This window comes from Pieris brassicae, chromosome 3 (genome assembly GCF_905147105.1).
Source record: "Pieris brassicae chromosome 3, ilPieBrab1.1, whole genome shotgun sequence".
NCBI classification, from domain to species: Eukaryota; Metazoa; Arthropoda; class Insecta; order Lepidoptera; family Pieridae; genus Pieris; species Pieris brassicae.
Window position 1 is genome coordinate 4,601,180 of NC_059667.1, and position 27,840 is coordinate 4,629,019.

At 34.1% G+C, this 27,840-nt stretch overlaps 2 protein-coding genes across 2 annotated transcripts in view; one reads left to right on the forward strand and one right to left on the reverse strand.

The window, feature by feature from the left end:
- Positions 1–2,168: 2,168 nt before the first annotated feature.
- Positions 2,169–27,840, forward strand: part of LOC123707645 — a 35,039-nt gene continuing 9,367 nt past the window's right edge. The window contains exon 1 of the mRNA XM_045657896.1: positions 2,169–2,742. Coding sequence (XP_045513852.1) covers positions 2,290–2,742 — 453 coding nt within the window. The 5' untranslated portion in view covers positions 2,169–2,289. The remainder of the gene's footprint in view (positions 2,743–27,840) is intronic.
- On the reverse strand, positions 2,650–12,753 carry LOC123707646. The gene is made up of 4 exons (XM_045657897.1): positions 12,568–12,753; positions 12,016–12,180; positions 3,887–3,977; positions 2,650–2,726 (listed from the first exon to the last, which is right to left on the reverse strand). Exons 1-4 carry the CDS (start codon positions 12,633–12,635, stop codon positions 2,721–2,723), a joined length of 330 nt encoding a protein of 109 aa, XP_045513853.1. The 5' UTR covers positions 12,636–12,753; the 3' UTR covers positions 2,650–2,720.

Sequence of the window (27,840 nt, forward strand, 5' to 3'; positions counted from 1 at the left end):
GTACTATTACTGCGAAGTATTGTGGCTTTAAGTGTTTTTTTTAAATGCTTGGATATTTGCAAATCAGGCTTATTTATAAAAATATAATAATATATTTTACATTACTAACCGATGTGAGCAAACTAAATGTATAGTATGTATATATAATAAGTTTGTTATTCGTATCATTAATATATTTCCGTCTAATGCTCTGGATAAGCACTTTCCCGTTTAATATTTTTTTAAATATACTATTATAATAATGTACCAAGCTGTTGTCCAAAACTTGCTTCATGTGAAATAATGGCTGCACGCGTATGCACAGCGTAATTACGCGCCTTACTGTTTAATATACCTATGTTTTTGTCGGTTTTATCAACGCTGACGAAACATATTACCTTTTGTTTCTAGTATATATTTCTCTTTTCGGAGACACTCTTCTTAATGCTGGCTATCATCGGAACACTTGGCGTTGACATATAGAACGACAGTTTCGCGGTCATTTGGAGGGAAATTGCCTCCAAAAAACTTGGTGTGCTCAGCAAGGCAAGAGTGTACTTCTGTACAACTTCTTCTTCCAACTGTATAAAGCAAATTCAGCCCCACATGGAGTACTGTTCTCACCTCTGGGCGGCAGCGGCACTGCATTTACCATGGACCCTCCACGAGGAGTTCAGAGGAAGTGTTCGGATTAGTACCTGCAGCTGAGTTTCATCAACGTCGAGAAAGAATGCGAAATTTCATACGTAACACCTCGACGTGCGTCGTTCCACAACTGACCGTTTTTTAAGGAAGTTTTTGCCGCGCCTGTGAAGTACACCTGTGAAGTATTTCAGAACCAATTCGTCTTAGGGTCCTTCAAGAACAGAGCATGTCAATTCTTCAAAGGCCGGCAACGCCCTCGCGAGGCCTCTGGCATTGAGTGTCCATGGGCGGCGGTATCACTTATCATCAAGTTTGCTCCCCGTTTTATAAATAAAAAAAATATATATATTTCTAAAGTCGAAGTGTCGAATTATTTTATTCTGTTGTTTATCACTTAAATTACTTTAAAGGTTTTTTTTCTAATGCATTTACTCTTGTCTCTTCACTGAGACATGGCACAATTCGATCTATCCTAACATATCCATATTTAAGTCCTAATAAAGATATTTTTATTGAAAGTGTCCAATAAAACTACTTGCAGTTTTTATTAAGGAAGATTACCCTCTGTTATTGTGTTTTTACTTTTCACTTACGACTGTTTAGCACTGAAGACTAACGTGTACGTACAGTAATTCACTAATTCAAATGGTTTTAAAGTAGGGTAAGATATAATTTCGTAGTTATTACGAGTACAATAAAGGCATTTAGTAAACATTTAATAACTGACACACTCGTATTAATAGATGTAAAACCAGCCTAAGTTGTTTTTAGTATTTATTTCTGATACTCGCTGAGATTTTAGGTTTTAAATAAACAAACGAATACTAACCATAAAGTTATTACTTTTATTATATAATAATCAAAGTAAGTGCCTAATATTCCAAGTTGGTACTGCTATGAGAACAATGATCCATACAAATTGCCTATAATTAGGACCTCACACGTATTTCTATTATCAATTGACCATGCGGACCATAATAATATTTCTTACTACTATATCTATCTATATCAACCATAATATAGGTTCGATAGAGTCATCTGAAACTGGAACTGGTTTCTTGCAGGACATCGACCTAGATGTGGGTCATTGGATATCATAACTACGTATATACACTTGGTAGACAGGCATAATTTTTTTATTTTTATTTTAATAATGCTATTTAAGGTATTTTAATTTCGCTTGTAAAGCTATACTAGACATATAATTCAATACAATTGTTTTATCTGGGAGGTCAATTTCACAGCAACATAGTATATAATCTAGTTCCTTACAATTTTCTACTGCGCCACCTATTTGATTTTATTGTAAGGTCTTAAATTTTATGTTAACTCTAGTGAGCAGTCTGGGCGGGCGGTGATAAGTTTCCGAGAAGGCCGACAGATGGCCTTTCACGTTTTCCGTGAAGTTGTCACGAGGCGGGGTTGGGGTGCGCGCGCAGGTTATATAACGGCGGCGGGGCAGGCGGGACGGGGGGCGCGGGGCGATCGATGCGCGGCCGGGGGGAGTCCACGGCAGTCGAGCGGCGAGCGAGCGACATGGCGGCGCGCCCACCCCGCGCGGCGGCCCCGCGGCCCGGGCCGCGCGAGTAGGTCGCCATGCGCGATGCGGTATGAGGCAGCGGCGCGCCCGGCGGGCCGGCCCCCGCTAGCGGCGCCGCCCCCGCCATGCGAGCGCCGCCGCTGCTGCTGCTGCTGCTGATGGCGGCCGCGGGCCTGGCCGTGAGTCCGCTCGCGCGCCTCAACCCCTGGCTGAGCGCGTGCGATCTGGAGGAGGAGGGCGCGAGCGCGGGCGGCGAGTGCGCGGCGTGCGGCGGCGGCGGCGCGAGCGCGCTGGCGGGGCAGGACGTGCCCGCGCTGTGCGCGCTTGGTGCAGGAACGCGCGCGCGTCGTCTGGCGGCGTTGCGGCTGCGCGGCTGCTGCGAGCGTTCGCCCGCCTCAGCGCTCGACCGCGGCGCGCGCGCCGACGTGCTTGCCGGCGGGCCGCGCTGCGAGCGCACGCTGCGAGACCTCCTAGCCCTGGACGCGTTGGTGGCGCGCGTACATTGCGATTTCGTCACCATCCTTCAGCGCTACGACTGCGACCAGTCCTATTCTGTTCACACCTGTAACGAATGCCAGGTCAGTTTCCGTTAAGGTATCTCGACACACCTAAAGCATAAAGCAAAATCTATCTGAGGGAGCTTCTATTGAACATGGAATAACTTCTCAATGATCCTGCAAAATCCAGGTTATACCTAACAGGACAAACATTGTAGGTGTATAATATAACCTATTTCAGTAATCAGTTTGACACAAATTGAACTATATACAAGATTAATTGATAAATTTCGTGACAAAAGCCGCACCGGTGACATAAAAAGTCCTGCTCGTTTAGAGCTTTTTCCGTCAGAACAGCAAAGGACAGCAAAGCAACATTAACCTTAAGTTATTGATTCGATCATGTATTCGGTATAACCTCTTGAGTATACCGCGTGACCCACGTCAATGGTTAGAGATTATATAGGTATCGATCGCCCCTCTCAAACCACGCTTCTTAACCTTAGCTTCTAAAGATGGTCTTCGTCTCTATTAAAAATATTGTCCTTTATATTCAAGTTAGGTCTGAGGAGAGGAAATTTTCACGTATGCGTTATATAATCAAACGACGTTAAACCAGTCCAACCTTTAGTTAGATAAAATAGTATTTATAATTTAGTACCGCCTTTATCATAAATTATGACCATTTTTCATCATTTTCGAACTCTTTTTATTTTATTTACTAAAGAAAAAGGTTGCGTCAATCTAGGAAAGTTCTAATCTAATGATATAATCCTTGCTATATTAACCATTATTTAGTTTAGTTTTAAATTTAATAAATCGTGTATAATTATATATTTCTAAGTTAGTATTTTAAATAATATAGGCATATTATAGAAGAACTTCACAGCCTTCCTCTACCGAGTGGAGAACTTCATACTCGACTGTTACAGGATTCTTAAAAAAACTAGATTGAAGATTCTCTTTGAGATATTATACATGATTTGGTTGTATTTAAAACCTGAAATTATTATAAATTTACAGTACAAAAAATTCTAAGTTACCTGTGTATAAAATAATAAAGATTATAAATATAATTTAAGGCAGATATACAAGTACGCAAAGTTAAGAAGGATATGTTATAATTTGATTCATGTTTCAGTTTGAGTGAGGATACTAAACAAACACACGAAACATTTTATTCACAGAGACAGAAGTATGGTTACATAAATATAGGTATATATACTAATATTAAGCGGCCCTTTGCGGAGGAATTGCGCTGGGATATCGCTTCGTCCTCGTCAACCACGATGAGGCGCTGCTTTACAAAACCACCCCTAGAAAATAAGAAACAATGTAAAACGTTAAACTGATATGACGCCAAGCAAATACAATAACACTGTAAATAATAAATAACACATTAAATTAGCACTTAAAATTATGAGACGGATAAATTTAAATTATAAAGTGCTACGACCATAGCTACTCCAACTCAAGTTTGTTTTTGTAGAGGCACTTAAACGCACTATCGTTTTACACTCACAAATCAGAGGAGGAAGGTTGTTATTGGTATAAATACTCGTAAAAGCAGTAAAACAGTTTTTGGGTAGCCTGACACAATAAAACTAAACGTTTATTACCAGATTCTATAGAGTTGGGTAAGGTTGAAGTAAAGCAAAGCACGAAGGGTACTGATTTATTTAGAACTTGTCTCATGTATAAATTCTATTTTTAATAGGTTAGAAAATTGAGAAATTTAATTGACGACTTCAAAAACTATCGTTCAAACGTTTATAATAGGTTCGAGAATTTACCAAAACTTAATTGCCCTAATCCAGTCGGTATGTTGGTGCTCTAATAAAGAATAACAAACCTAGATTTTAAATATATTATATTGTATTTTGTCTAAAGTCTGTTTAAATTAAAGTTAATTTACTAACGCCTACAAAATATAACAGCTAGCCGTCGAATAGAATATTTCTTCCAAGCTACCTCAAAAGTTTGTTTTAAAAAATAAAATTGTTATTATACCAGGAGTCAATATTAAACCGTTGAAACCTCTATCGCGTTTTAACTATACAAGAATGATTCAAATAGCTACAGGCACATAAAGTTATTCCTAGTTTAGGTAAATAATAAATTATACGCTGTTTTGTTACCACTTCAATAATAGTGTTTGATCCCTCACACCTTAACTACGGGCAGTCATAAAACACTGAAAATGACGCCATTGGGGGGACTACGTGTCGATGATGCAAACTCTCTTAATAGAATTTCTTAGAACTCAACCTACTTTCAAACTATACGGGTTCTCTGGTCTTGTATCTTTGTTGTAATATGAAATTAGAGAAATCCACAATCTGAACGGCTTCTGGGCCGAATTAATTTTATGGTAGTGTGTCTAGACCTAATTATATAGAGCAAAAATATATCTTTATTTGTCATAATTTGGTCATACGTTTAACTCGATGAATGAATAAGATGGCGTAGCCATTTGAAATATTATTTTGTATATTACTTGTGTTTGAAAAATATTTGTATGTTTGATTTTTATTTTTGTTTATATGTACGGAAGTGCGATCTGTGCCGAGTCGTAGTCGCTGGCCACAGATTTTATAAAAGGAAAAACGATTGATAAATACGCTTTATATAGAAAAAATATCAATCGTCCATATAGTCGTCTACGACGATTTCACTTTTCGGCAGCTCAAACTTATCGATTTCCATATAAATTCTATTCGTATTCGATGAGTTCGTATGTCCATTTAATTCCAACTACGCCCACGGAAAATCTATTAAGTTTAATACAAAAATCTACGATAATTCGTCGACTCCTTTCTGTAAACGTATTAGACAAAATAATGATTAGTGGTCGTCATCATTAACAATTTTGCAAAGCAATTATATAAAGTTATTTGAGGCTCAAAAATAAGGTTGTTATATTATTTCTTCGTCAAGACTTTATTTTTTATACAGCGTGAAGTGTCAGTAGCAGGCAAGTCAGGGGTGAGTCGTCAGTACCTAATACGTATATAACTGTCCATTGCAGACTGCAGTCGGACGTTACCTGTGTTTGAGATACTTGAAAGCTTTTATGTTTTCCACATTGTTAACCGTGCTCAGTTCAATTGCATGGGACGTAGACGTTATTTCTTTTGCAACATAACATAATCTTTTACGATTTACCAAGTAAAAAAATGTAGATAGAACTAGTTTTATAAATAATGTTTTCATGAAGTCTTTTCCTCATTTACGCACTTGTAATTTAAAAAAAAAATAGAATCGTGCTACAATTTTTTAGATCGGGGCCTCAGATTTCTGTATCTGTTTCATGATCATTTCTTAATCTAATAGGCAAGTAGGTGATCAGCCTTCTGTGCCGGACGCAGGCCGTCGACTTGGTTTTGGGTCTATGGCAAGACGGTTTCCAATGATGTTTTCCTTCACCGTTCGAGCGAGTGTTAAATGCGCACATAGAAAAACCAGCCATTGGTGCTCAGCCGGGGATTGAACCTACGACCTCAGGGATGAGAGTCGGACGCTGAAGCCACGAGGCTAACACTGCTCAACTAAATTGCATTTTAGTTATTAAAAAAAATGCCAGTGCTTCCTAGTCAACCAGTTAACATCAGATGATGCTCATGACTCAGAGAAAACTCTTTTAAATATATAATCTACTCAGAAAATTTAATTACGTATCTGATCCATTACTGTTCACATCCACTGTTTAGAACTAAGGTTTCGATAATTTCAATTCTTAAGAATAATTATATGCTGTGTCATTCTCATACTTAAAATTTGAGCAAATTTTGAGGCATAAACGGACGCGAACGCTGTCAATATTAAATCCTATATAAATACACAAAATTTAGTATACTACTTTTGAAAGATGTGAATGTTATGTTTTATTGGCATCATCTAATTTCGCCATTCATTTTCCTATCGTGTTGAACATAATCTAACCAAAGTTTAACAAAGAAAACTCTTTTTTGTTCTCTCGATTGTATCGTGGGTCGCCATTAAAGAAACTATGCTAGAAAGGTTATAAAATTAATAAGCTAGTGCCTTTAACTATTTAAAATAATATCACAATTATATAACATTCTGTGAACATTGATTATGTTCATACATTCATGAGACTGCTGGACGTGGGAGTCATTGTCAACAATAAGCCCTAAATATTGACTGAGTCTTACCCTAACGTCCTACACACTCAATATATAAATGTAGTTTTTGCCAGTCATAAACTAAAGAAATAAATATTCTAGATCCTCCCACGCTTAGGTCTTTGTAATCCTCCAAGGCAATAACGAAGTTATGTAGACATCAAAAATATAACTAAATAGCTGCAATAGAAAATACAAATCCTTCAGTCAGAAAAATGAGTTATGACTGGGTTCTGGATTAAGGTTGGGAAATCAGGTGACAAAGTGACACGGGAATTACGTTTCATTCAAAAACACGTTTGGACTTTCTTGTACGCATGCGTGGATTACGCGCATGCGATGTGACACACAATTTGGCAATGATTTCGCTACATAGCTTCATATGAAAATACATTTAAATTATCGCCTCCAAGTTCTTATTTTATTTGAGATTTTTTGTTACTTTTTGATGACATTTGACTTAAAATATGGATTCTAGCTAATGTTACACCTATATTTTATATAAAATAAATTCAGTAGTATTTTCCATATTTAGAAGAGAAGTCTTTCCTTCCAAACTGTAATTGGATAAGTTGCTTTAATGGTATTAAAAAAATGTAAAATCCGATTAAGATATTTTGTATAACTTAATACAATCTCGGTAGTGAAAGATAGAACTCTTATATAGACTAATTTCAAATAGTTTTGGAGATAAGCTAACTAATATTTTCAACTGTAACTTCGAACCTTTCCATAATAAAGAGGTAGGTAAAGGACATATATGATATATATAAGGGAAGTATAAACGTGCAATTTTATACGTCCGGGCTTAGACACGGCAGACAAATTGTTTAAGGCGTTATGTCCCTCCGCCGGAAAGGGCGACACGGAAGTTTTCCTTAGAAGTCAACGCGTGTCGAACGACGATATTTCATACGTTATTATAACGTATAAAAGATTTTTCAAGGGGAATTTAAATTTATTCCATTTGAGTTTTAGGACAAAATTTATTATATTTTATTTAATGTTATTAGGTAGCCTACAAAATAGGTTAAGTTAGTTAAAATTTTACATTTCTTAATGATTATTTCTTTAATATTTCTATGATTAAAAAAAATATATTATCAGAATTTGATTTCCTGTTCCTTCCTTGATATTGGTCCTTCCACATCATATCCGTGCAATACGACCATTTATTGCAGAGCCATCTTAGTTATCAAAAGCTAAATAAGCACGTTAAATATTGCATTAAATTTAAAATAATAAAAGAACGAAGGTTATGGCTAGTTATATTTTTTAGTCACAATAAAACAATGAAAACCTCGAGTGGCACTCTCAGTTTCTGCATCTTAATGCAGAAACGTTGCATAACTATGTTGGTTAGAATAATAGGAATCAGTTTGTGAACTGCAAAATGGAGTAAGTTAAGGGGTATCTTGTCACAAGGTAAAGAGTCACTTGGGGGCTTGTTTGCGCGCAAAAGCGTGCTCAACCGCGGTGCTAACATTGGCTAAAATATTCATTTATTAGCAGAAAATATTATTAATTACGAATTAAATAAAATTAAAACGCGGTTTTCGTAGTCGTAAGATAAAAAACATTTACATTAATAAACTTGTACGTATATACGTGTAAATTTTTGTATTATATACTATATTGTATATTTTGCATTTTGATTGAATATCACCTTAGATGTAACCATAAGGTTCTTTATTAGAAGTTTGGAGGGGGGTTCTCGAACGTGTAATACTAAAAATGTATCTATTGAATAAATTTTTAATAAGTATATCAATATATACTGTCAATACAGTTACTCGCTAATTTGACATAGTTGATTGTGAAGTTGTTTGTATTTTATCGATCAGTTTCCCTGATAAATACGTATTATTGCTATTATATAGCTGCCCCCGCGAACTTCGTTTGACATAACATTTTTTTTTTAATTAGCCTACCATTTTAGTAGCTGTATGCGGAAGATTATGCTATGCTACCCATTAGAAACTGGTGACTTTTTTATATATGTATTTTCAAATTTTTCTCCATAAAAATTACTCGAAGTTTTCCGCTTAGCAACATATTTTACGATTCATTTTTTTTATATAAATTATATATTACAATTATAAATAGTAAAGGAATTGTGATTGTCTTACGAAAATACGCTTTATTAATATATATTAAAAACATTATTTAACCGATTTAAACTACAGATCGTGGGTTCCGATCGGATCGGATATAAATTTATAATTATATCATTATGGCAAGATTTTAATACTTTGATATCAAATTGCTGTTCGGCATGGCAGTTTCTCTCTCTACGAAGCTGACTGGCTGTAAAGCAATTCATACTTTTAAAAAAATTGCGCGAACATGCTTTAAAGGAGTTTTTATTTAAAACTCAAATGTTTTCTTCACCTATATTGCGCTATTTATTTCATGATTAATTATATTAACAATAGGGTAGACTGAAATTTAAGGTAAACAATAGATTTGACTTCAAAAAATATTTAAAAAAATACATTATTAATTGACTTGACGTCTTAAAAGACCCTTTCGATCTGTTCCAATTCACTTTGAGGGTGGCTGGAGTACGTCGTACCAGCATTAATCACAACCCGCCTCTGTAGCTCTTAAAGCTTTCGCATTCATTATTTTTCTTAGTTTTCTAAAGCTTTTAACGTCTTTGGTCTGGCCAATAAACATGCAAACGAAACCAATTCAAAATGATATTGGACAAAGAATATTTTTATAGCAACATTCAGTTGCTTAGTTTTCTTTAATATTTATAAAAGGGTTGCTCCTAATTAATTCATCAATGCAGAGCCTAACAGTGATTATAACTTGCAAATGACATCTCATGCATTGCATAATGGAAATCCCTATAGAGGATTTTTATAATTAACTTCAAAACATCTGATTAGTTTTTATAAATAAACAGAACAGAAATTCAACATTAAATGGGGTCGAAGTCGCAGTCATTTCCTAGTTTATAATAAAAGGAAATTTGCGACGAAGAACAGTTTGATCGTCATTGATACAGCATTTAAAAATATAAATATAAAATAGTAAGCCCTGGTGCACAGCCCGATACTTTCTTAAATTAAAAAAAAATCTGAAAATAGTAGGATAAGGAAAGATGGTGATTGACACCGAATATAAACAAAAAATATATTACGAATAATAATTGTATCTTAAAATCAATTCATAAATACAGCACAATGCAACGCGTAGCACTACTGATGGGATATCGCCTTTCAAAAGTGCTACGCAAGTGTATGTACTAAGCCATACGCCTGCCATGTGTTTAAATACAAATGTATATTAATAATGTAATTTATAACTCACAACACTAATAAATAAAAATAAAAATGTTTTTTAATTGCAAGCATAATTCGGATTGACATACCGCCTAGTTGTCAAACTAGTGTTCATAGATAATTTGATAGTAGAGTGTTTGCCGGTTAAAATTGCTTAAACTATTTTCAATAACACAGCGTGAACGAAAAATCGAATTAAAATCTTTCTCAATGAGTTATTTAAATATGAGAGTTTAGATGGCAAGTACCTATTTCTCATTAAGTAAACATTAAATAGTTAGAGCCAAAAGGTGTGGTGTTTCAATTTAATAACGACATGGCAACTCTACTAGAAACGTCCAGGAATCAAAAGAGATAGAAATAAATTATTCGGCCTAATTGGAGATGTAATATTTTTTTACATGAAAAGTGATTAAGGCACGAATTGCTGTGTCAGTGTCTCGGGGTGGACTGCGGTGCGCAATGGAGAGCTGGAGCTCTGAGGCGCGGCGGCGGCGGCCCGTAATAACAATTAGTTATGTAAAACATTAAATCAATGTAATTTTCTCAAAAAAAATCTGAAATGGATTACTTGGCTTGCTATAAAATATATGATGTAAATTTAAAAATCATGTTCCATATACATTTTCGTCATAAAATGAATTCAATTGGCTATGTTTGGGTTTTTTCTATAGAGCGAAATTATTTAAATCTTGTATCGATCTTTCAATATGGATACATAAACTACTCAATTCTACCATATATTTTTTCCATTCGCTCTACTTCAAAAAACGATGACAAAAATAGAAAGATACAATGTACTTTTTGGAGATTGGCGACCGGATAGGTCATTTCATTAAACAAACAGTCTTTGTAAAAAAAATTCACAACAATTACTCTAATTGTTTTGAAAAGTATTAAGTAGCGACCGCATGTTCAAAGCGGAGATCACTCAAAAAGAAGTTTAAATTGAGTAGACTAACAGTATGTAACATGAACCGAGAGTTCGAAACTTCGTCATAATTAAAGGTTGCCGTGAAAATTAATATTCCGTTTCTGCGGTGGCGAGTCACGACTTATGCGCGACAATGCGGTTTATTATATAATTTTGATTTAGAAACAAGTCATAAAACGTTTGCTTGTAAAATTGTATGCATTATATAATAATTTCAATTACATTACGTATTTTCTTTGTTAGTAATATAAACAATAATACATATAAACTATTTATAGTCAAATTGGTGCAAGTAGCAAAAAGACAAAGAAATCCTATAACGGATAAAACTACGTCTAAAGCTGGCAATATCTGGCAGAATTGCGTTGCTGTGCTGTGCCGACTGCGAACGGGGAATCTCTTTAAAGCCCTTGGCCAAAATAACTACTCATAATAATACTATTAAATTTTCGGTCGTGTAATGTAGTCTATATCAAAATTAACAATACTGTATCGTACGTCGCAAGGAGTTTTATGCAAGAATTTCTTACTAATCTTTAATGCATTTAATAAATCACAAGGTATTACAAAAAGCACAATCACTGCGAAGGGGTCTGCAAAACGGAGTAATTATGTAAGTACGTCAACGAATTAGTGCGAGCGTTGGCAGCTTGCCAACTGCATACGGCCAGGAAATAAAGCCGGGTTACAAAGTTTGCACCTCGCAAATTATCATGAAGTCCCTTTAGATTTACGCTCTACCCAGTTATAAATTTTTTATGCAAAGTAAAATACGTTAAATAACCTAAAATTATATTAAGTTGTGAATAAATAGACTTTTGCGCAGTACCTACATATAATAAATACAGGATTAATAATAATAATAATAAAGCCCGTTTAAATTCCAATCATGACAAAAAAGATAATATACAGCTTGGATTTTTTACATTTTATTCATTATCTTGTTATCCTATATATCCTATATCTTAGCTAAATTCAGTACCGTCGATCGGAACCCTTTGCGAGTAAAGGCCTCCTCCAGTTTTTCCAATTATGACTCTGGTGACTCTGTCCATGGCTTTCTTTCTCCATTCGCTTCCTGTTACCGCTTCTATTTCTTCTATTCACCTTTTTTTGGGGCGCCCTCTTCTCCTTCTTTCTCTTGGTCCTTTCCAGCAATACAGGATTATAATAACACATTTCATTTGATGCAAAAAAAGATTATCATAATATTACTTGAGGGCGATAAGAATAATAAACAATAATACATTGAATGATTATCTAGGATCTTAATTTAAACAAAAAAAACTTTTAACTGTTAAATTCGTATAAAACTGAGCTCTTGAAAAATGTTTGCATGTGCAAAATTTTCTAAGAAAAGGCGCGTCTAATGGCGACAAAGGGTGCTCTATCCTGTCGTCACTTTGATGTCGAAACCCCCGAGAACGTGACCCAGTGTTTAAGCTTTTGACTAGATTTTCAAAAGTTTTCAATTTAAAATTAAGACTTAGTTCACCAACAAAACATCTTATATTTATTATGGTTAAATACTTACTGTTTTTGTAAGTCTTTAATGCAACCGTAAAGTCTATATTGCAGTATTCCACCGTGCGAAGACTCCATACGACCTCCAAATTACGCTTAACAAAACCAATTTGTATTTTGGTATTTAATAATTACAGAAGTGTTCAGATTTTATACATTATTTTTAACCACAACCTAGCACACGATATACATAGTACTTCGCGGTATACAAGTTATTGTTTGAGTTGAAATCATAAAAGTTGTTCGTATATTAATCCGTAGCGAGCGGGCGGCGCCGATCAAACACGAGCGGAATCAATATGGCCGCGGCACAGCTGATCCGTGACCTCATCCCGCATTCCGCGCCCCGCACCTACACGAGTTAATTCATCGCCTAACCATTTTACTCTTTCCTTTTTTTAAATAAGGATAAATTTGACTCGACTAGGTTTTTCACTTAACAATTCTATACTTTATAAATGTAATTTTGACTGTTATGATTTACTTCGGATATTTACCTTTTTATCCCAGAATGCAGCTTAAATAAAAACGGGCGCTGTCGCTTTTCAAAGGCCATATAGCGATAGATTTTAACGTTTTTACACTTTCGGTCTTAAAATCGATTGTCATTTATCATATGTTTAGGTAGTTAGCATTTTTTCGTAAAATTAGTCTCGTTGTTTTATAAATGCATAAACAGGTGAATTTATGTAACAAAAAAAGTCATGAAAGATTATCAAAAACCTTGACACGAATCATCAGACTTCCAGTTCAGTAATTTAAGAGTAAAGCGAAATCAGATTAAGTGCCGGAATAAATAACGAACTGTTGAAGTATACGTGTCATCGTGTAACAATATTTCAAATGAAATCTCACCACAAACAACGGCACTAATTAATTAACAGCACTAACAGTGTTTACATGATCCATCAATTCTCTGATTGTGTGATAAAATAATAACTTGAGTGTATCGATTAACTGTTAATGTTTTAGCCATAAAATGTGTCCAGCTATTGGACAAGACTGATTTAGCGCTATAAAGGTATTTCCTAATGATAATTTACTTTCTTGTTGTTACTTATGACTAATATTAAACGCGAGCGATACGATAATACCTTGCCACTATAACAACGATACGATTATACCTTGCCACTATAATTTTACGCCAACCTATGTTCTTTAACACTTATCAAACTCGTGGTTCTAAAAACTTATTTTAAATAAGAATATTTTATTACAAATTACCAGGACATTAAAAAACAAGGCAATTCGTTATATATTTTCTAAATTTTTATACGTAACAGTTATTCTAACAAGTCAAAATTTATTTCCTTTTCCTCACGGTAAAATATATCCAATGGTTTTGTTTCCGTGCAATTTACGTGAGATTAGAAAGAAAATGTTGCAAAAATATCTCATGTTTAACGGCCGTCATCAAAGTAATCCTCAGTGCAGCACCTAGATTGAAGTTATATCTCGGAAATTCGTGGAAAATACAGCTGGTTTGACTTTCATTTTCATTCATTGTTGAGTGTTCGTAGTCATAAGTTCATATTATGTTTGTTATTTCTACTCATACAATTTTTAAAATAACCAACATTCATTTTAACGTATATGTTATGCTTACACTGTTTATAACTAATTCCACCAAGAACCGTATCGTAACCATTCTAGCAATTACATTTCAATTACGAATACCACGATGTATTTGTACAGAGGTAGATACAAATTAAGTAAAATACAAGTCATACACCGTTATTATAAAAAAATAACATCCAGGTTATACATCTAATTTACATAATATTAAAAAAGTAATTTTAACGTTCTGCGTTTTATTTTAAAATGAAATTTAATTGAGCAGAGGCAAGGCAAGGTACGAAGGTTGTATTTTATGTGCTAATTTATTAACCTGAGTTTTACGTTTTAGAGAGTTACGCCGTAGCCTAGTAAAGCTCACGGTGTAGCATAGTACTACGCCGTGTTATTTATTTACACATATTTGTGTTACGATTAAAATAAATAACAATTTGATTGTGCAACGGGTACAAATATAAATAAAAAATAAATTTAAGAAATAAAAAAATTGTTTTCGTATTTATTGTATATCCATTGAATAGTCGGAAAAATAATATTCTTTCATCATTTTTCTTTATTTCCTCATATTGTAAAGAGAACAGACCATCGAAGCTAATAATGTTGGTATCCCGAGAGAGGATCGTTAATTATCAAGAACAAGTTGTCACAGTTCTAAAGCTTATCCAGCTCTTATCACTATGTGAACTTTTTAAGTGGATGTTTTTCTTTGAAGTTGTGCAAGTTAGAAATTACGAGTATGAGTTTTAAATGTGTTTTCGAGATGTGACGTTTATTAGGTTAATGAGATTAAAACTGAACTCTCTGTAGGGGAAAGTTTACTTGTTTTGCAATGGGTCAGTTTCTATACTTAATGTTTAATATTATGAAAACACGGTTATGTGTGTGTTATTTTAATTATAGGAGACAAACGGGCAGGAGGTTCACCCGATGTTAAGTCATACCGCGGCCCATAGACACTCACATTGCCAGAAGACTCGCAAGTGCGTTGCCGGCCTTTCCCGAATTGGCACGCTCTTTTCTTGAAGGACCCTCAGTCAAATTATTACGGATATACTTCAGTGGGCAGCTGGTTCAACATAGCGGTGTTTCAGCGGCATAAGCTGCCTTAAAAACGCTCAGTCGTGGAACGACGGACGTCGAGGTGATACGGTTGGAATTTTGTATCTGTTATTTCTGCAAATAAAAATATACGTAGATATTAATTTAAAAAAAACATTACAAACCGTTGCATTGTATAGAAATCAGATTTAACTTGAAAGTTTTCGATAGTATCTTGATTTTACTATATTGGTATAGATATAATATTTTATTATAATGATTGTTATTACATTTTTTATGTATTTTTATTGAAATGTGCTATTTTGTCCTACTCCTGCTTAAAAATCAGGTGTTATATAATATCACAATAACGTATTAAATACATTGCATTGTATTTTAACCCATATTTCTCAATTTGAAAGTTAATTTTTTATCACATAATAAAAATATTGATCAATTTGTAAATTACAACGGTTAAATTGTTCCTACCCCCTATACATAATTATCGATTTGTCATTAATTTATAGCATTAAATATAGGTCACTAAACACAACACGCGTTCACCGGCTTTACAAGTTCTGCATTTAAAATTATTTATTCTAATAATACCAGCTATAGACTCTGTTGATTTCCCCACTCAATTGTGTAGCAATTTTACATACATTTAAAATTATTTTATTAACAGAAACACTACTTATATTCAATATTATGAAAAGAACTTTTATAAATGAAACTACCTTCTTTTCAAATGCGAAACTCAATCCCACTGTACCTAAATATGCAAAAGCTTTAAATTTCTACGTAATTAACTCTCGAACGGATGGAAAAGATACTTATTAAGTTACGCTAACAAATTATGAAAGGGTAAAACCATGCGAATGGAGATTACGATTACGTACAAAAATGTTGGCACAGATTATATCGTTGTGTAATGTTGATATAATTTAAGTATTACGAAAAAATACTGTTGATTCATAGATCTAGTCTTTATGTTTTTTGGCCCACAACTTGGGATTTACTCTTGTTTCCTCGTGTCAAATTCGGTTAACGCTGTGCTTATACAGAGCACTTAGTAGTTTAATGAAGCAATTGGATTAATTTACATTAGGCAGTGTTTGCCGCGCACCACCACTATGTGGAACCAGCTGCCCACTGAAGTATTTTCGAACCAATTTGACTAAGGGGCCTGTTTGCGCTAAATCGGTGTCAATCAAAGAAGGATGACAATTGTCGATTAGACTTTGACACATGAACCGGAGATGGTAGGTGGTGTACCGCATACCGTATAGCATTTACTTTTTTTGATTCATCATTGAAGGATCCAGTGTTTGGAGTGAGATACGCCACCGTTGATGGTAAGTGCTAGTTTTAGTCTTATCGATTATTGGATTCCTTTTTTATTATACTGACACGCGACAGCCGAACCAGCGCATATTATTTCACCGAGGGAAGGGAGCATCCTGGATATAGCTTCCGGATACCCAGGCCCACACAGCTTTTTTGGCCCTTCTCGAGCCGTATATGTATCATCAGTCATCAGTTAGGCATATTTATTTTTCGTATCTTTTTAACGTATTTTAGGTTCGTGAAGTTAAATTGCCGGTGGGTATTTTCTTACCTGTATAACGACAAATTTAATATAGATAATAAAATATTATATGTATTGATAAATCTATTATCCGTATTTCGTATTTACCTATTTAATAATAGATTGTGCCTGATTTGGTGAGAAAGATCATGCGTAATTAATATCTATCTACATCACTTTTTTCTAAAAATTTGTTTCACAGTTAACGTTAGTAAGGAATCTCTTTATGGTTGAATTTATCGTATTTTTGATAATTAATTTTATTTTAATATTTTTATAAAGTTTATTTTGTGGAATAATTAATAATTATTTGTAGATAACATGGATAAAAAAACAAAGGCCGCTGAATGTTCAACAAACGAGTTGGAACATGTTCCAAGTTCCATATTATTATTTGGCAAGCACGACAAAAATCGTATTTTTCTAAGATTCAATCATTATATGATTTGACGTTAAACCTTAATAAGGAAGACGAAAAAAAAATCCAAATCAAAACGTCTAATATTCAAGCACTTCGTACTGAATTTAATGACTTAGTATCTCAATTAAATATCGAGCAAATGACCTCCTAATAAATAAAAAAAATTAAACAGGGCGTGTACTTGTTTCATTTATTTTTCTCATTTAAAAAAGCATTAGATAAAATAGTAATTTCAGTATTATCATGAAAGCCATTGGAGCCACTTCTTGAGAATCTCCAAATCCGGATTAATGACGATTCAACACTCACAACAACTCAAAACTCTAAATCCATGTCACCTTTTTGATACCGCTCGAAAGTACGAGTACCACTAGGTCCGCATCAAACGAATTCATTCACGAGTCTGTTCTCAAATCGACACTTTGCTAATCCACCTGCAGCTTAATTTCTTTGCACTTATTTTTGATACAGCACTCTTAGTTTTGTGTGTTAGTTCGGCTTGTTAGTTAAAATCGACTGGCACATACCTCAACACCGTGACCAAGAGTTACCAAGAGTACGTATCGCTATTGGAACTACGGAGTTAGGACCCAGGTCTAGCGTTCGCGTCCGGGATTCACATATTGTGACGTTAATAAACAAAGGAATATTTTTTTAAATTTTGTACTTTGTTTTTTCTTTCACATTTCTAGAATACAGCATGATGTCTGGTTACTAGCGCGAGGCGTGGCGTTCAGCAGTAATAATGGGATGAACTATACGTACCCATATTTTTTACAATTCTCTATAGTTATATTTCTTTACGAGGCTTTTAAAACCAAATTTTATACGATTTGTCCACAACAGCCCATTGAATTTCATGAATAGGCCAGCGATTTACATAAAAGCTCATATAAAATTGTATTGAAAATTATTTATGTTCTTATAAAGTTGTAAGAATGAGTGATCGCTGTAAGGCCTTAGCCGGACCGGACCGCTTGACCCAAAAAGGTTTGAAGTGGACGATCGCGCCGATAGCCCGCGCCTGCCCCCCATTCCCCCACCATCTCCACACTATCCATGCTAATTATCTCTATAGCACTCACGTGTCACCCACTGTATATTATAAGACATCTTGTCGCTGGCCAAGAAGACACACGATTTTCTAAACTATGCAATCATTAAATTGCTTACTTGTGGGTACGTGATGGTGGCTTTACAGTAATCGTTGCATCGGTTTTGATAACTTATAATACGTATATTTTGAGAAAACTCATCTTTATATTATAGTAGTAATGTAAAGCACAAAAAATATTGAAAAATTCACTTTCTTATGATTAAAACAACAAGTTACGTGTCATTAAGTAATTTATAATTGTTCTTTTTTGTATTGTCTATGTTATTATGATATATAATGCATAATTTCGATATAAAACCAATATATTCATGGGACATTTACACGATAGCAAGCAGCTGTAAATGAAGTGAAGTTCATATTGAAAATTTCTTGCGTGATTTCGCTAAATTGCGATAATAAAAGATTCAGTAAACCACAGAGTGCAGACAGAAGACAGTCTTTTTTTAACGCTTTATAAGCAATTAAACTTATAATATACCAGAATTTTTCAATATATTTGAATTGGTCGTGACATACGCTAGTCGGTACGGCGCATCGCTTTCCTTTCGTAGTCTGAAACTGAGAGGCGCGGGGAGGGCGCGTTGACCTACTCCCTCACACTTCCCGGTATACAAACGACTGTCAACCTTAAGTATTTGCTACAAGATTTATTTCCCTCTAACACGCTGTGAAGGTTTATTGGAAAAATTTGTTCTCTACATTCGAGATACGGTTGAGAAGCTGAGTGCGAATTATACCGTTCTAGGGCGAGACAATAGAAAGTTCTTACAGCAAAATTTTTACTACAGCTAATTTTGAAAATTCTCGCTTTAATATACATGTATTTCCACGAGTTCTTTATAGTGCTCAATTTTAGAGTGAAATTAATTTTTCTCATATAAATGGATGGTTATTTTTGAGGCTACTGTACTTTCTTCAGATAAAACGAGCTACTTCGAGAACTATTTGTAACCCCCTACTGGGGTATTAGGCATGGGGCGGCGTTTGATATTTTTTGCACGTGACTCCGTACCGACTTTATGTAATCGGACCCGTGTAACCAACTTAATATACGGAGGTGGCGATATAATGAAATGAAAAGTTAAAAATAATATACGAAAAGCATTCCTCGTCAAAATTAAACAGATGCAAAAATGTATCCGTCCCACTAGATTTTTATATAGGTCAACAATCAACTTACCTTTATTACTTACAATACTCCACTATTCTTGGTCACAGGGGAGCTCTGTTCTAGTGAGAGTAATTACGGGGAGTGGTTTTGTTTACTCATTTATTATGTAAGATGTTTCTGTTATTGAAATTATGTATCATATTTATATAAAGGGAAATTTATATAGCCAAAATTACCCAGACAGTTGAGTTTTCTAAAATTATGGGTACCTGTTTCAAAATGTTTTTTTATAAACATATACTAGTCATTCGTTCTTGCAGCACTCGTAAAATTATATTAACTAAGAGTTATTTCCTTGTAGAGGGAGTAGAATGAAATCTTAAGAATATTATGGGACAGCTCAATCATACATATTTTGATGTCCTTTGCGCCTTAGTATCTAAAGCTGTCATGTGTTAAAGTTTGTATAAAAACCTCTGAATAACTATCAAATTTGCAGATAGCTTTGTGTATATAATATAGATGATAAGACATGAATCTACCGTATTTATTCGGTTGTAACGTGATTCTAACTAACATAAATATAATTTTAGATTCGAAGAAGTTCCTGAGATAAGCTTGTTCATCCTACTATATAATATAGTAATTATTAATAAAATACTTCTTTAGTTCAAATATTAATACAGATTTATGTAATTGAATTATTTGGAATCCTTAAATAAAGGAAGGATAAAACCTTTTCACTTCAGTAATGTTGTGATTACATAAGTTGCAAATGGCAGATGTCCAACTTAGGGACACCTGCACCCGCAGCATCCGCATTCAATGCGACAAATTGCATGAAAAATTGTCTACTTTTACAAAATGATAGACGTTGTGAACGAAATAAAATTCTATATGAATAATATACTGCTTTAAAACATCCTTAAGAATTACCTAATAAATTAAAAGACATTAACGATTCGTATACGTTTTTTGTGTAGTCTTTAACTTGGTATACGGAAAAATGCTAAAGAACAAAGACCATAGGAGATTCTTGAAGAGGGCTAACTAAGTAATTATGCTAAAACGCGAGGAAATTGCCACACTAAGACTTGGTACCCAAAAAGCTGATCGCCTGCTTGCCTATTAAGGAAACTATTATCAAATAAGAGATACAGGGCACCATTGGATGTTTAAAAGGCTTTCATTAATTACGCCTTTAGCTTAGATAACATTCTAAAAAAGTTCCGCTTATAGTATAACAAAGCATTTGTATCTGAAAACTGAAGATTTTCACGTGTTATCCTTTAACCTAAGTAAGCTGCTTTTAATAGTAGGTGTGGTTAAGCAATTTTCACTGTGGTAGTGACAGCCTTTATTTATTGGCCTCTTGTAAAGTGTTTCAAGCGTGGACATTGTTTTTCAGTTGCCAAGTATTTGTACTCAGTTGAAATGTTTGAAAGGAAATCGTTACGTCATATTTTATTTGGGACGTAAAGACCCTTTTGTTACCTCAAAACAAAGTTAAGGTATTGTTTACACTTACATTTTCACTGCGTAAAAGGGGAAATAATTTTTATCCACTATCGCTCGCTATTTGTATCTATATTAAGATAGATTGTGAAAATACAATTTTTTATATAATAATCAAACTACTTTGCACCATATTCCGTAAATGTAACCTTACTATGTAAATCAAATATGGAATAAATATTCAACGAAACATGTACGATGTTCATAGGTAAGCTGTGGAGCTTACCTATAAAATTACCCAAGTTTAATACTGACTAGTGCAAAGCTTCGAAGAAAAGCTATCTGGCTAAACTTTACGATATCCCAGCAAGCATTTGAACAAAAATTTGTTTTCCTCCGGTTATAGGGTTGCAGTAAATAAGGGTTGGTCGATACGACCCGCGACCGGCCGCGTGACCCACGTGACCAGCATCACGTGCGCATTGTAATCTACATCTATTAATCCTCTTATTAAAACCCGATGCGAAAAAGATTTATATATTAACCTTACAAATGCTAAATTATTATGTAGACATTTTCTAAGTTTGCCGGAAGCCATTTGTAAATAAATGAATAAACGTCCAAAACTGAAAGTAAAATTATTTATTTGGCTGTATAAACAATATTGACATGGCTGCTTGTAATGCTAATTGTCACCGTCTATTCCTGATTCCGCGACGCGTTGTTAATGTTATAAAATCAATTGCATTGCTCCAAATAACGTTGACTGAATAATGGTTAAACCATTTTTCATTCTTAAAATAGTATGCCTCTAACATGATTTGAAGTTTACTAAAATAAGAGCAAGAGTTCAAGTTCTATTTTGATCAAACTGAAATAGTTTTGGGTCGCTGTCATGGATTAACTATGTCGACGAAGACCTAATACTTTTAGGTCCGCTACACTTTAAACGCTAAGATATTTATTATAAGTATTTTTTATTTAATGAAGCTTATTTATCTAAGTTAGTCTTAGCTAGTTAGTCCCATGACCAGGAAAACCCCCGCTGTGTATTTCCAGCGATATCTGGGAGGGATGACTGGTCCGCGTTCATTCGAAATCCCAGGAAATGTCTTTTCAACATCCCAATTTTATCAAGGTGGTAAGTCCAGCAAATCTTTAAGTTCTGTCTTCGATCATGGTGACTTTCCTTCATCCTTCTTATTTAGACATCTTCTAGGGTCTTTTTTCTTTTGCATTTTTTTGCCGTAGGCCAAGTCAATGAAATGATTTGGACTAAGTTATTAAGAGTATTTTTATGTAAAATTTTATTTTATTAATATCCAAGGGTTCTTTATAGCGTATAGACGTACAATATCGTCTATACATACTTTACTACCAATTATTTCAATAAACACGAAACGCATATAAGGAGCGTATATATTTTCGATTGAAATAAATATGAGTTATTGTATACTTTAGTCATTATAATAGTATTACTTTAGTCTTATTAAAAGTATTGATACATAACTAATGAAGATTATATTAAGGGTTTAATTGTGTGTTATTTTTTTTAATAAATATGCTTTCAATTTATGTATATAGATTAGCTTTAGGTATGCAACAAGCTTAGACGCTGCTTAAGAATCCCTTGCATATTTGATGTTAAGATGAACGAACAATTACGTCGACACTTACTTAATGAGCGGTAGCTATTTGGGTTCTATAATATTCATCAATGTAGACGAACAACTTGAAACTTTATTTCCTGTCTCGTTCCGTTCGAATGATTCTTCTTTTCGAATTTATTCCATAACAGTTATACACACAGTCAGAATCATTTCATGTATATTATAAAATATATGTTGCCATCATTTTACAGATATTTAATTGGTTTGAGGTCATAATTTTACAATGTTTTATTCCGAACTAATAAACCTACATGAAATATATTGTAAAGAAATATTTTAAACATTTTTAATGAAACTCATAATGCATGCCCCAGATATATTAAAAAACCGTTCCACATATTATCAAGCTTTCTTTATACAGCTTTTGTTTCTTTAGTAACATGCTTAGTGGATATTGTTTAATTATTTTTTTAGCCTCATGAATTCATAGTGATAGTTTGTTAAATAGATATAATAGTTGTGTACTTTAGAACAGTTAAAGTGTTAGATTTTATCAAAGTTCTCACCGTTGGTAATTTGGCCATAGGTTTATAGTACGTTTATCGCACACGCGTGCGATGCGTTCGATGTGTACATTCGTGGATTTCACTTTTTCGGCATTTTTTCAATTTGCATCTGAGTATGGCCACAGATTTACATTATAATGAATATTAATTAATAATTAAACTCGTAATTTAATAGGTAACAGTACCTACAAACCCGGGTTTGCTTCCACGTGAAATATTTGTTTCGGGTCTCGGGCGTCTATATTTATGAGACAGACGGAAGACCGAAATTAGATATACAAAGAAGTACCAAAAACACAACAAAATATTATAAGTATTATACAACTTAAAATCATATAATATTATTATACAGCATTTAGAAATTATTTTATGATATTAGTTTCAAGTTTGTATGCAATATAGCTTATTGAAGTGTAGTTGCAAATTAATAGCACTGACCTGCTGTCAGTGGAACAGATGCTCTCCTGTTATTGAAAATCTTAACATATTCAATAGAGACTTCACTGTCCATATTTACCGTTTGGAAATATTTCCACTGTAATATTACAAATCTGCTGTTTGAATGAATGTAATTTCATTATTATTTTTGAAATGTACAATGGAATGTATTTGGTAAATAAATAAATTTCACTTTAACAAGGTTCTTGATGGCCATTTCAACGCATGCTATATTGAATTAGAAATTAATTGACAGTTTTTTATTTCATTTACAGTTTAAGGATGTATGATTTAAACGAAGGGTAACTGCATATTTTTTTTGAAAATTTTATGGAAATAGATATATTTAAGTTAATGCAATTTATTAACAAATAATGTTTAGTAAATTCTTCGCAGAGAAAGTGTCAATCACAAGCGTATGTTTTAATAAAATAGATGATTTGAAACCCGTACAAACTCATTATATTCCGAAAATAATTTAATAGTTACATAAATTATAGTACCATACATCGATATATTGTTTAAATTACACCCAGTTTGTAAATTAAATGTTTTAAATCATATTTTTAATAATTGTGTGATATAAGAAAGGTAGGCGATGTTTGAAACATTCAAATTGAGCATTCACAATACGTGAAGAAAACATTTGCAGTCCATTTGAAGAAAAACTAAGCCGTTTTAAAGTGGAGTAAAAGAACAAAGGAAAAGACAAAGTGTGAAAAAAATAATAAAAGCAAAGAACGAGAACATAACTATTTTGATAAAGCATTTGCCACACAACGTTTTATAACCGTCTACAAAGCATTTTATTTAATAAACATAGTTGTGTATTTTATTTGCAGCGAAATAAATATTTTTGATTCAATCGTATGTTGAAAAACAATTGTTTTTGATTATTGTTATTCATTATTGAGGTGATAATGTTTTTATGAGTTTACGCGAGTACTGTCAGATAAAACTTATCTAATAGACATGCGACATACATTTCTGGACGCCTCCAGTGCAACAAAAACATAATAGTTGTCACCACCGAGTCTCTATGTTAAATAAGTTTTATGTAAATAAGAGGATAAGTGACCGCAGAGCTGGTGCTTCCTCCCTCAATAAGTATAGCATCACGGCAATAAATTACTTACCACTTTGTTTTAGTGTGTGATTAGAACTGTGCTGGCCTAGTGGCTTCATGAGAGTATCATCCATGATTGTGGTTCTAACCCCTACTGTCCATCAATGGACATATATACGCATTTGACACTTTCATATGGTGAAGGAAATCACATTGAGGAAACCGGCATACCTTACAACTGAACAGTGTACAGTGCACGGCGAGTCAGGCACAGAAGGCTGATCATCTACTTGTCTATTATGAAAAATAAACAACGAAACAAATACAAAAATCGCCTCGTTAGTAGGCCTAGTAGGCAAAAGTAGCGCTTGTTGTAATAATATTATATTGCTGACTATTTTATTTTCACTTAATGTTTTGTATTAATAGATAAAATGGTTCATTTATTTCAAAAGAAATTATCAAATTATAAGCCTCAACATTTGTTCAGATGTGAAATAGAAAGCCGGTAACACAAAAAATTCCAAATACGGCCAAAGCTTACCATGACTCTTTTGACATCTTTTAACTATCTTACTATGCAAGATATTAAAAAAGAATATATATATATATAGTTTTATAACTTTGAATCACCATGAGTTATGGACGGCATCTTTATAAGAACATTTTAAGGTATATTTTACGTGTGCATTAATAAATTTAAACTGAATAACTACCATTCCGTGGTATTCTCAAATACTAGCGATCAAATTACGATTTTCCTTGATGATTCAGGGAACCAGCCAACTCCCAGCAGCGAACAATGGTCAAAAAAGGTTTAGCATTAAAAAAACGTTAGCACACACATAACGCCTTTGGATCTTTTATATTGTATGCGTTATGTTCAGTTTGAAAATCTTTATTAACACAGATATAGGTCTTGTTATAATCCATAAATAACTAGAACATGTATACAAAAGCGGTACGAAACTATACAATCTGTTCACAAAAACCGTTGGAAGAGTGGTTAGTAGATGTTCCCAGCAGTTGGGAAATACGCGTTACGAATAACAATTATATGAATGATGTATTATGTTATTTTATATCTTTACTGAACATGTTTTTATGTTGTTATCACCATCCATCAATCTACTGTTCTTATAATAGGCTTAATGCAAAATATCGCAATCCAGGTAAACATGTGTCATCGTAATAAAATACTTTTATAGACACATTAGTATAATGTAGGATGCATAGGATAGGATAGGTCTTATAATTCAGAATAAACTATGAAAGGTGATGACATTAAACGCAAAATCCCACAACGTGTTCTTTTTGTTTCGCATTTACTTAACCGTTATACTTGACATCAAGCAAGTATACTGGGAGTTCTACTGGTGTCGGGAGTCAAATCCAAATACGTGGGTTACACTGAAAATGTTTTGAACTGGCCAGTTAGTAACATGGCAAATGAAAACTTTTTTGAATTTCAATTTTAGAATTCTTTGGTAAGCTAAGCGAAGCCCCATCTCGTGCCACTGTTTAAAATTGGTTTAACGAGTTTAGGCGTGGACGCAGCAATCTCAATGATGATCCGCGTGAAGAACGTCCTTTAACAGAGACTACTGAAGATAACATCAGTGCTATGCGACGTATGATAGAGGAAGATAAGAGAGTGACGTGTCAGCAGACTCGGGCAGGCATTGGTAAGTAAAAAAATATTACACGAACATTAAGGCGTCAGGAAGCTTTGTACCGGATGGATTCCCATACTTTACGACGACCAGAAACAACTTCGCATGGACATGGATGGTCGCCAAATGTTAGAGAAGTTCAACGGCGCTGACTCAAATGCTGTGTTTGACATCGTCACAGGTGATGAAAGCTGGATATATTGCTACGAATCCGAAAGCAAAAGACAATCAGCTCAGTGGGTGTTTCTTTTCGAGGATCGGCCAACTAAGGTAAAGAAAGGATGAATTCAAGGAAAAAAGATGATTGCCTTATTCTTTGGTCGGAAAGGTCATTTCGAGACAGTTGTGCTAGAAGATGGAAGGACAGTTACTGCAAACTGGTATGTCACTCGCTGTTTGCCTGTTGTCTTGGAAAAAATTCGACAATAGTGCCCTCGAAGCTGGAGCCTCCTTCACCACGATAATGCTTCATCGCGCTAAAGATAAAATTCGAGAAATTCGCTTTATGAGCCCTGGTGATGCGGTGGTATGAAAATGCCATAGAGCAGACTCCTAAGGAAGAATGGGCTCACTGCTTTTCTCAGTGGTTCCATCGAATGCGACCATGTGTGAAGAGGAACGTAGATTACTTCGAAAAACAATAAAAACTTTCTATAATAAGCCGTTTCTCATTTTCTAAAAAATTTCAGTATTACCTAGGTTCTACTAAATTCGACCAAAGACCATTTTCATTATATCATCGGGTTGATATCAAAATTTAAGTAAAAATATATTTTTAAGACTAGGAATTTATAACGCCTATCATGTTTTGAATATCTAGAACGAACAATGAATATTACATTGTAATCTAACCAAACTGAGTGCTCTTAATACGTTCATAAAATATTTACATCATTTGCGTACCTGAAGGAAAATTATGCGACAATTCGAAATCATTAAAAACGAGGGCAAGTAACGTATTTCAATGCTTTTGAAGGAAAAAAATAGAAAAACGGAATTGGGAGGAAATTTGCGCCGGCTAAGGCGACTGAATAACGCTGGCATTGTAACTTGAGTTCCCGACACCGATCTTGATCGTTGCAATACTGTTATCGAATATTGAGTTGCTAGACTAAAACTAGTGTCCTAACCTAATGAAGTAAACAATAATATATAATATCGGAATTATTATGTTGTATGCGATTCAGTCTGAATTACACTAGGAAATTTGATAAATTATTACTCTAAATCCACATCTCACATTGCGATACAAAGCGCAAAATATTGATGTATCAAGCTTGTTTTGATGATAAGGTATTTACTGCCAGGGATCTTCAAAGACCGAGCTTTCCTGTCACGTAATTCTTAAAATAAAAATCCTACTTTAAATTTTTGCGCAACGGTCAATCGATCCCGGCAACCCTATTTAGAACATTAGTAACAATTTGCTCACACGATACTGGCTTTTACTGTCTTTGTTCGCAAATGCAACTATTTTATATTGGTTACCCCGTAATGTAAATACGCATAAATATTGACTATCGGAGTCTATTGTATGTCGAGCTAACGTGGCGTGGGTTGAAACAATTGCTTTCTATATGAAATCGTATTGACTTTTATTCTCCGAAGTCATTTTGATTAATTGC